We start from the raw sequence: 11326 nt of genomic DNA, 5'->3' as shown, positions 1-11326 counted from the left end.
TCCCTACAGATTCTGTCTACGTCTTGCCTACAGTCACCATGCCTCCTCTGGAGATCGTGGTAAGCTGTCTTACAGAATGGCACAACTTCATACAAAGCCCAAGGAAGTCAAAGCCTTTCTGAAGAGCTTAGATGTGGCCAGAGCCTCCCTGACAATAAGGTGAATGCCAGAGTGGCTGAGAAGGCAGAAGTGATCTCAGCCTTTTCTCTGGTCTTTGAACACCTCAAGCTCATTACTTGGAATATCCATGGATCCTGCCAGGAACACAGGAGGTTCCACTTAAATTTGAGAAGAAACTTCTTCTCAGTGAGGGTGACAGAGCACTGGAACAGGCTGCCCAGAGAGGTTGTGGAGTCTCCTTCTCTGGAGACATTCAAAACCCGCCTGGACGCCTTCCTGTGCAACCTCATCTAGGTGTTCCTGCTCCGGCAGGGGGATTGGACTAGATGATCTTTTGAGGTCCCTTCCAATCCCTAACGTTCTGTGATTCTGTGATTCTGTGATATCCCTCTGACTGGCTTGATTACTTGTAGGTGTATTTGGAGTTGGTTGGTGCACGCATTTGCCTATGGAGCTGTGGGATCAAAAGCACCTTATTTTAATTAGGAAATTATCCACACTGTGAAAACATTTGTTATTCCTTGTGTTTGTGACTGTGAATGGCACAGAGAAATGACAATTGCAGAGTTCTTATTATTAACTGGAATTAATGGGTTACTCTTACTCACTCACCGCTGTTCTTTTCATTTTATATCTGCTTCCTCTCTCTCTGAATACATCATATTTATATTGTATCCAATACACCAGGTGACAGAGACCTTTTTGTCCCACAGGCACTGGTTACGATGACCCCTGACCAACGACAAGATGTTATCAGAACCTCTCAGCTGGCAATTTCAGACAGTGAAGAGAGGGCGAAGCCATACACCTTGGAGGAATTTTCCTATGATTATTTTAGGTGATTTTTTAAACCATCTCCAAAAATAATAGGAGTAGGAATAAATCTCCAGTTAGCTTGGGAATCAGAATAATTTTGGCTACTGAAAAAGACTTTAAATGTCCCTTTGTGTGACTGTACAACTACAACTTCCAGTTTAGGTCATGGCTTTTGAGCTGTAGGTTTTCAACAGACAAGGTTTTATGAAAGATTTCTTCAGATTGGCTCAGCACAGATGCAATTGTGAAATTTAGTATTATGTGGGAGGCTGTACTTAGTGGTCTGCTATTCCTTTCCTATGATCCCATACACAGCCTCAGACCATATAGGCAGCAGCTGAATTAAGTGTGGACATTCTCATCTCATCTCCAAAGATTTAAATGTGCACCACTGCTGACCAGACTGGTCCCAAAACTCCCACTACTGTTCAGATGGTCTGGCAATCCAAACAGGCAGACCAGATCCTCTGGGATGTCTTCACCCTGGTAGGCTTGCTCTGCTAGGCAATATTCTTTCAGTGCTGTCACCTTGACCATCCATTGCCATAATCCTACCTTTTGTGGTTAGAAGCTTTTTGGAGTAGAGGAAGTTTTTTTCGTGTCAGTACCTGGGTAGGGTCCTTAAGGGCCCTTTTTGAGCCCTAGGGAAGTACAAATGGGTATCCGTAGGCAGAACTGGAGCTAGATTGTTCCTTCACTTGCTAAACCGTAATGTCCCATTTGGTGTCAAGAGTTCATTTGCCAAGTGCTGTGAGCAACCTTCCCAGGTGAAACATTGGCCTCAAGCTGTCCCTTTTATCCTGGTAACATCTCCACCTTTCCGCTTGCTTTGTCTTTGCTGCCAGACCACCTCCCAAGCACACCCTGAGCCGGGTCATGATCACCAAGAGCCGTGGGAAGGACAAGCTGTGGTGTTACACCCGTGAGCCCATCAAGCAGCCATTGCTGAAGAAGATCCTGGGCAGCGAGGAGCTGTCTCAAGAAGCCTGCATGGCCTTCATTGATATCCTTTCACTGTCTGGGGAAGCCCTTGGGCAACAGGTCTGACAGGCAAAGGGCTGAGAAACATCTTTAGGGTCACAAGCAAAGCCCATGGAAAGGTTTGTGGTGCCTCTTAAGGGGTTTGGGACCATGTCAGAGGCTTGGAGATGGGTCTGATCCTGAAATCTGTATTCAAGCATGCTTGAGATCTGAAGGGTGTCTAATTCTTAGTAAATGAGGACCAGGGAACAAGTTTTTGAGTCCAGCTGATCCACACTGCTTAATGGTTAACTCATTGGCTCTGGTCTGGCTTGCTTCAAAATACATCTGCTGTGGAAGGCTATAGCCCTAACCAGTGTGGATGCAAACCAGTTCACATGGCCTCAGGGACAGAATTTGATGCCTGAATATCCCTTACTTGGCAGAACGTAGACAGCATGGGAGAGACAAACTTGAGTGCAAACACAGATCAAATCTATTGAAGTAGCCTTTATTTTTTGGTTGGGCTTTGCTGTAGGATCCAAACTTCATGGTTTGAACAGTTCTGTTGGTATTAGCCTGTTACTGATTGATATTACTACTGATTTCTTCTTTCTAGTAAGTAATAACAGGTAGAGGAATTAAAAGAACTGACAAAAAAAAGAGGACATTAGCAATGTTATGTTTTTCCTTTTACTGTGTCATATATGTTAATTCAGAAAACTGTAGCCTGTTCTTATGCAGAATAGTTGCAATATGGCATGATGGGGAAGGTCATAATTTGGTTTATGTTACTACAGCTCCATTGGTGTCTGACACTAGCTGAAAATCTGTCCTATTACAGTAGTACCACTGTATGTGTGTATGTGTGATCACGTAACACATGATCACATGCAGCTTTCTTAGGTCTATGTATCCTAACCCCGAAACAATGCCTTCAGCATGATAGAGACATGGACATCTCTTAAAGCAATTCAGAGTCTTTGCCATACCCTATGCCCCCTCCACCAAATTGCAGCTAATTCTGCAGTCATGTGTAGGATGTCTTTAATGATATCATCAACAGAAGGGCTTCCCCAAACATCCCAGTTAGCTGAGCCTTGACTCCTACCTCCCACCAGTGCTGAAGTATATGGGTGACTACCCATCCAAAAGGACCCGCTCAGTTAATGAGCTCACAGACCAAATATTTGAAGGTGCCTTGAAAGCTGAACCCCTGAAGGATGAAATCTACTGCCAGACCCTCAAGCAGCTCACAGACAACCACATCAAGTAAGATTCATTCATTCTTCATGGCCAAAATGCACTTGCCTGTGTTTGGCAAAGCAGATATGGAGTGTCCATGCCATGAATTATTTATTTTTTCCTCCTGGGTCTCTTCTCATGTAGGTACAGTGAAGAAAAAGGCTGGGAGCTGTTGTGGTTGTGCACAGGCCTTTTCCCTCCAAGCAACATCCTCCTGCCCCATGTCCAGAGGTTCCTGCAGTCCCGGAAACATCACCCCTTGGCGGCAGACTGCATCCAGAGACTCCAGAAAGCTCTCAGGTATAACATCAAAAGACCTTCTAGTCCTGATTATGCCACAGCATCCAAATGTGCATGAGAAAATACAAGTAGTAGATATTTAGGTGGCTAGGAGAACAGTGAAAGCTCACACCCTCTCTCTGAATGAAGCTGAATGAAAGGCGCATTGGGTGGAAGATATCACTGGTAAATTGGGAAAAATAGAGTTTAATTAAGTTGACTTTTTCATGCAATCTCCATCAAAGTCAACTACAACCTAAGTGAATACACATTCCACATTCCATTTTTTCTTCTTTTTTTTTGGAGGGAGGGAAGAACTTAATATTAAGAAATTAGCCAGACTTACTCAGAAAAGAGTATGTATTTAAATGGAAGATTTAAAGATAGGATTCTTGCTTTGATGCTGTGACATTTGACACCTCCTGTTTTGCAGGAATGGATCCAGGAAGTACCCACCCCATCTGGTAGAAGTGGAAGCCATTCAACACAAAACCACCCAAATTTTCCATAAGGTTTACTTCCCTGATGACACTGATGAGGTAAATGAGGGATAAAGAAATTCTTAATTTCTGTTAGGATGGCTGCCAATTTTCTTCTTATGATCTTAGAAGAGGCTGATATTGATTCTGATTTGGAAAAACTCAGCTTTCCTAGAAGACTCTGGACCACAGCCAGAGCAGTCTAAGGAAAACCCATCCTTCCCTACCATGACCAGCTCAGGGGTTTGATTCACGGTAATTCACATTTTTCAAGATGTGGGTGCTGTGCTTTTGTTCACTGGAGGCTTTATAGTATGACCCTAGAAAGAAGGAAACTGGGTGAGTTCATCTCCATTCACTCTCAGTGGTTCACAGGTCTTGGATATCAGTTATTTTCAGCCTGGACCAACATATATTGACCACCCCACTATACCCAGCAGGGTACCATGGTGAGACTCCCTGGGTACTGGGCAGACTAGGACACCTCTGGCATGTAGGTAACTAAGATTATACCTGCTGACCTGAGATGACACAGAAATCATGCCTGCACTCAGGAACAACTCATTAAGCATCTTACGTGCTAATAAGGCAGCTAGTTATATTGATGCCAGAGTAGATATGCATGTCCTTGCAGATACTGCTGTGAGGCTTGCATCTCTCTCTCCTCATACCCTTGGGCACAACTAAATTCCTGTATCTCCAAGTGAGTTTATGGGTAAAGCAGTGCACACCCATGGAAGGAAAATAATTGTTTCTCTCCAGCAGCTGTGTGTGCCCTTGTTTATCTGTAATGGAGAGTTGAAAGAACTGCTGGGATCTCTCATCACTTTGAGTATTTTTTCTATGTGACCAGCAATAAGCATGACCCTGCTTCATACACATGCATCTGTGTGAGAGCCAGTAGAAGGAAGCAATGGGGACTTCTGAACTTGGATGGATTTGCTGTGGTCCTTTTGGCCATGGCAGTCACCCAGGTGGACTGGCAGAGGAGCATTACCTCAGGACAACGTGTATCTGCACCAAAGGGCTGCTGAATACCAGCATCACTGAGCTCCAGGCTGATCTTTCATGGGATATAGAACATGGGTCCTGGTGTCAGTCATGCATGTGGTGGTCAGAAGCTAAAATTCCTTAAACTGGTACAAACTGAATCCCTTTTAAGTGGACAAGGCAACACTGATGCAATGTAAACACTGAGCACAGCACAACAGGCAAAACAGGGGCTGAGACCTGCATGCAGGTGAGACATTTCTTTAGATATCTCAACTGCACATAAAGCAGGAGTCATCTCCCCTCTCTTCAGCTATTGAGAAGACAGGCATTTGGTCTAAGCCAGACATCTGAGCTCCTCATCATCAGTGGAGAGACAGCTGGGACACCTCAGCCTGGAGGTATCTCTCTCTCCCTGCTCTAGACAAATAGCTCTGAGACCTAACTGTTAGACCAGAAAAATCTCATGTGTTGCCTGGGGAGCCCTGGATAAGCCAACACAGGATATAGATAGAGCATCATGAAGCACAATGGTACAGCAGTAGCACAGCTGAGCTTCTGCAAACATCCGTTCCCATACCCAGAGCCACAATCCACAATGTTACTTGTATCATTAGTGGTGGGCACTTAAATCCTTTTGTGCATCTGAGCTTAGAGTCCCTCAAAGAGATCATAAAGTAGAAATTAACCTTGAGGTAGCAGCAATGAGGATCTTCCTTTCTTTGCAGGCATTTGAGGTGGAGTCCAGCACAAAAGCCAAGGATTTCTGCCAGAACATCTCCAACAGGCTGCTCCTGAAGTCCTCTGAGGGCTTCAGCCTCTTCGTCAAAATTTCCGACAAGGTGAGTGACCCATCCAGAGGCTGGGGTATTCCCAAGGCTCTCAGGGTGACCAACCTGCCAATGGGTACACATTGGTAGAGCCAGAGCAATGTGCACCCTCACAGGTGAGATGCATTTCTCTGCAAGCAGTGTGGTGTTTCTGTGTCAAATCCAACCTGCTGCAGGTGGGATTTGCAGTCCTGCAGCCCTGGCCTACAGCGATCATCCCAAAGATCTTAAAACACAGACAGGTCAGACTTTCTTAGGCCGTTGCTGAGTCAGTTTTATAAGAAGGGAACAAGTAAGAAAAATGTGCAGCTTAGAGCTGCGTCAGGCAGCAGGGAGAAATCTGTGGATATAGTCATCATGAAGGCAAATTAATTTCTCCAGTGAAACAGGGAGCTGCAATAAGGAGTAATGGGTGAAGTTAAAGACAGAGCCTGCAGCAAGGTGCTGGCAGTGGCTTTCTCCCATCAGCAGTTTGTAACACATCAGGGACAAAGCATCGAGCAACAACTACAGGAGATGGAGTAATGCCCAACCCTGCCTGTGGCCTTTTGCCACTTGCTCAGCATTTGCAACCATGTGCTGTGTTCCCCAGGTCATCAGTGTTCCTGAGGGAGATTTCTTCTTTGACTTTGTGAGACACCTGACAGACTGGATAAAGAAAGCAAGACCGGCAAAAGACGGTAACAGTGACTTTTCTCCTTTGTGGGTCACACAGAGCCCTCCTGGAGCCCTCCAGCCCTTTCAAACAAGATTGACCATGCAGTCTGCCATGTCTGTTGGACCACACTGCTGTGGTCATGCTGTCTGCACTAGCCCTGGGGACACCACCTGGGAGATGATCTGTCTAGGAGAAGCATGGGTTCACATGGCCCCTATGAGGAGCACTTGCTGGTGGGCAGCTCTCCAGGGCTGGCCCCTGGGAAGGTTTCAGTGGTGGGATTCATCTCACCTCATTGCCCACATTTGCAGTGGAGCTGGCTGCAGCACTGCTGGTTGTATCAGTGGCTGCAAGACACGGGTGCCTTCAGGGTGCAATTCCTTTCCCTGCGTTAGACGTGAGCATTAGCAACAAAGTACAGCGATTCAAATGAATCCAGACACTCTTGCCATTTTATTAAAGCTTTGCAAAGGAAAGATGTGGTTTTCTCTACAATGTCAGAGCCCATTTGGCCTTGCCCATGCCCCTGTCCCTGCAGGTTGTGACAGCACATGGGCACCACTGGCTTGCAGGGACAGCAATTGTCAGATGATACAGTATTGCTTTTACATAGCTGCTCCCTGTTTCCTTTGCACAGGTATAGTGCCTTCCCTCACCTATCAAGTGTTCTTCATGAAAAAGCTGTGGACCAACACAACGCCTGGAAAGGACTCGATGGCAGACTCCATCTTCCACTATTACCAGGTAGTCCAGGAGCCTGCAATAGGAGTGGAGAGTCAGGAGAAGTTAGAAATAGGTCACAAAAACTTTGTCCATCTGCAGATGGACGAAGTCTTGCATTAAATAGGAAGAAATTTTGCCTTAAATGGAGCACTACAGAGAATGCTATTGACTTACATGGCAAGGAACAGCCTTCATACACTTTAGGGTAACCAGCTCAGCTGGGATTTGGGCCAGCTGCTTGGGAATGCAGCAAGAAGCAGGACAGAGCATGTTCTGTTGGCAGCCTCAGCAGGGAGGCTGAATTCTGAAGTATCCTGAGGTTTTCAGCCACTTCCATTCATGGAGATGAGCCATGATGGTCCCAGAAGTCACATAAGAAGTTACAGTTCTTCTGCTCTTGTTTCTTCTGGGATGGAGGAGACAGTTTCATGTCCCAAAGCTCACTCTTATACACATGTACCCCTACAAATGTACACTCTGTTTTCTTGCCTAGATAAAGTGGTTATCCCAATATGACTGTATCCCTTTATACTTGAGTTAGTCACATTACACATTTTCAGACAGTTTTGTTAATGAGGGAATAGATTTTTAAAATTGAAAAAAAAGCCCAAAGCAGAAAACCCATTCAATTCCAAGTGGCCATCACTAGGGATGGATTTCCTGGGATAGAGGAGGGTGAACGAGACTGTAGGTTCACACTGTTGATAGCTGACACAGGAACCTTCCTGTTACACGTAACAGGAGACTGTTTTAGAACAGAGAGGATCTTTAAATGTCTACTGTGCCTCTCCACCACACTCAGCACAACTGCTACGCCTGTTCCCAGGGCAGAGCATCTTAGCCAGGGGCTGGAGACCTCCACAAACTCCATTTAACATCTCTGGATGAAGGTCCGTGGTCATCCGCTCTATCTCTGAATTGTTCTTTCCCCTGTGCAGGAGTTACCAAAGTACTTGCGTGGCTACCACAAGTGCACACGGGAGGAGGTCCTGCAGCTGGCGGCTCTCATCTACCGGGTGAAGTTTGAGGATGACAAGTCCTATTTCCCCAGCATCCCCAAGCTCCTGAAGGAGCTGGTGCCTCAAGACCTTGTCCGACAGCTCTCTCCAGATGACTGGAAAAGGGTAAAACACCAGCTTGTGTCATTCACCAGGCACGGCCTGGGGAAGCCCAGCCTCTCTGGTGACTTGTCTGATGTTCAGTGTTGAAGTGGGGCTGCCAGAATGAGTGGCCTATGGTCCCTCCTGAATCTTAGCAGAGCTGCAGCCTCCCTGACAGCACCAGTAGGAGGAATTGTACACGTGTGTTCATACACACATGCATCTCTGTGTGTTTGGTTTGTGCTGCATGTGGCTGTGGCTGTAGTGGTGGATGCAGCCCCATATGGGTACATGCCAGGCAAAAGTCTCATGTACAGGTCTGTTGTTTAAGGCAGACTACTGAGCAGAGGGGTAATTCTCCCTGTTTTACACACAGGGAGAGCTGTGGCATAGGTACAGACAGGTCTAGAGCCATAATGTAACACAGGTGTCTCACTGCCAAGAAGTCGCCTTATATGTCCTTCTGTTTCCTGGGCCTTGAACTCAGCCATGGGCCTAAACAGTGAGTTACCAGTTTCTTTGGGTTGAAGGTCTCTTAGTCTTCTCTGTTGCATAAATTGGGGGATTAAAATTTATAATCCCTTTAATGGAGTCACCAGCACAGCTCATCTAAAGATAAAAGAACCTGTCTTAGTCCTAGGCCCTGCTCCAGTGACCAGCCAGCAGTTTTGTGAAGTGTTCATTGGAGCAGAGACTAGAACTGACCACCTTCGTCGGACTGATGCTTCTTCCCTGCAAACATCCCTGGTGCTAGGTCGTTCAAACCCTCCAGCTCTGTTGTGTTCTCTGTTGCAGTCCATTGTGGCATACTACAATAAGCACGCGGGCAAAACAAGAGAAGAAGCCAAGCTTGCCTTCCTAAAGATTATCTTCAAGTGGCCTACATTTGGATCAGCATTCTTTGAAGTGAAGGTACCTGCCCTGCTTGGGGGTTCTCTGGCAGCTTTGACCCAAGGTCAGGAGCCCTGTATCACAGAGGGGTTCCTGACTGAGACAACTGATGAAACAGGGAAAGAGTGTGAGACTCTTCATCAGTGAAGGGCCAATGCACTCATTTATTGCTGCCCTGCTTCTTTAGACAGACAGAGGCATTGTAGAGCTTCAGCATAGCTCAGTCACTGGATCTATACTTGTAGCTGTGCTACTGAAGAGCCATTCTCTCTTTTGCCAAGGCAAAGGAGAATGTGCAGTTTTCCAAGGGACATGCCTGCACCCACCACGAATGAAATCCAGACTTCCCACTGTGGCAACAGGCTACCGTCAAAAACAGTAGAGACTGGTAGTCATGAAGTCTGCCTGAGTCCTCTCAACACCTTATTGTATCTCCCTTTTCTAAATGACCACACAGTGAACTCGGGCTGATTACAAGTTGCTGAAATTACTAATCGGTTCCTTGAACTTGGGCACCCCATTTTCTGTCATGTCCATCTTTTAGATGGCTTAAGGGATCTGATTATGTCCTGTGATGTTTTCCATCAAAAGTGACTTGGTAGCCAAGAAATCTGTGGCAGGACCAGGAGCTGAGACCCTATCCCCTGTGCCCTACCTCATCAATGGAACAAATTGAACATCTTCATGGCACAGGGCTGGGAGAAGGTTTTACCAGCAGAAACAAAATTTAGTGCAAAGATCAGGAGAGGATAAAGCATTGCAGTCTTGGCCTGGAGGTCCACAGTAGCAAGCATGAGGAGGAGCAGAGGGACTGAAGGGGAAAGAAGATGTCTGGAGTTTTCCAGACTGTCTCAGCTCTTCCTTGCCAATGGCAAGGAACTTAATGCTGTCAGCAACTCACCCACTGGTTATCATGCATTTAGGAGATCTGTGCTTAACTAGACAGTTCTGAATATTGCTGATACCTCAATGAGCTCTATGTTTATCTTTAAAAGATAAACTGGATAGCAGTTAATAGGCCAGCAAGTGTGGGCAGGAGAAGACAGGGAGAGAGGAAATAGGAGGGCGTCTTATTTTGCATGACACATCCCCTAACCCGTTCATCTCATTTCCAACAGCAAACTACAGAGCCAAATTATCCAGAAATCCTTCTAATTGCCATCAATAAGCATGGAGTCAGCCTCATTGATCCCAAAACCAAGGTAAGCAAAACTGAGGTCTTCACTAGATGCTCCTGAGCCCACTCCCCAACCCCTCACAGAGGCCATCCCAAAGCTGTTCAGAACTTCAGGAGTTCTCAATAAGCCTTGTCAGAAAGGCTGGATAGCCAGAAAAGTTTCTGGAGGCAGAAATTCACTGTACACAGAGCCAGACCAGCCTTTTTCAACAGAATATGGATTGGGAGCATCAACGGTCAGGGTCCTGTAACTGGAGGATACAAACAGTCCTTCCTTAATCTTTTCACAGGCATTAGAACAGGAGTTGGAGTAAATGAGCTCCTACTAGTTACCAGCCACATGATCATTTTAGTACAACAGTCCTCCACAAGCACTGAAGGATCCAGAGTCTTGCATCTCACTGCCATTTCCATGAGGCCATGGTACAGTCTTATCTCAGTAGACATCCTTGGTCTGCTTTGATAGAAAGTGAACAGGGATATGAGGTCCCCACAGTCCCTTGTGAAAGTTGAGGCTCTCGTATGTTGAGTGTCAATCTTGTGTTCCCACCAGGATATTCTCATCACTCACCCCTTCACCAAGATCTCCAACTGGAGCAGTGGCAACACGTACTTCCATATAACCATTGGCAATCTGGTGAGAGGAAGCAAGCTACTCTGCGAGACCTCCCTGGTAAGGAGCATTAAAGGTTATTGGGCACAGTTAGACCAAATCCTGACGTTCGCAGGCAAAATTAAATGCTTCCAGCAAATTGTGACTTAGGGATTCTCTGGGCTGAAAGTGATCTCTTAGATGTGTTGGGGTTTGGTTTTTTTTTGAATTTCTCATGGCTCTGCTCAATGGATCAAGACTCTCACTTGGTCTGTCATCCAACTTACAAGTAAGCCTAAGGCGCTTGGGACATTGCTGTCTCAGGAGCATGTGGCACTGCTCCTTGTCACTAGACTGAAAAGCATATTAAAGCAGATGTGGGCTCAGGGGCTACCAAGATCCATTGCCCAGCTTGTCCCTAGTAACAGTCACAGGAACAAACCTCCTAGATTATCTTAAACCCAAA

The 11326-nt window shown here is 46.1% G+C and overlaps 1 protein-coding gene across 1 annotated transcript in view; it reads left to right on the top strand.

Annotated features, from left to right (window-relative positions):
• Positions 1 to 11326, top strand: part of MYO7A (myosin VIIA) — a 64777-nt gene that overhangs the window by 53017 nt on the left and 434 nt on the right. The window contains 13 exon segments of the mRNA XM_010189955.1: positions 1 to 59; positions 834 to 958; positions 1782 to 1939; positions 3015 to 3168; positions 3286 to 3441; positions 3854 to 3959; positions 5618 to 5731; positions 6312 to 6399; positions 7015 to 7121; positions 8039 to 8224; positions 8996 to 9112; positions 10210 to 10293; positions 10822 to 10941. The exon segment at positions 1 to 59 is cut by the window's left edge and continues 7 nt beyond it. Of these exon segments, the coding sequence (XP_010188257.1) occupies positions 1 to 59; positions 834 to 958; positions 1782 to 1939; positions 3015 to 3168; positions 3286 to 3441; positions 3854 to 3959; positions 5618 to 5731; positions 6312 to 6399; positions 7015 to 7121; positions 8039 to 8224; positions 8996 to 9112; positions 10210 to 10293; positions 10822 to 10941 (1574 nt within the window).

Source organism: Mesitornis unicolor, unplaced genomic scaffold, assembly GCF_000695765.1.
Source record: "Mesitornis unicolor isolate BGI_N332 unplaced genomic scaffold, ASM69576v1 scaffold1668, whole genome shotgun sequence".
NCBI lineage: Eukaryota > Metazoa > Chordata > Aves > Mesitornithiformes > Mesitornithidae > Mesitornis > Mesitornis unicolor.
Note: the sequence above shows the minus strand (reverse complement) of the source record. Positions and strands in the feature narration are given on the sequence as shown.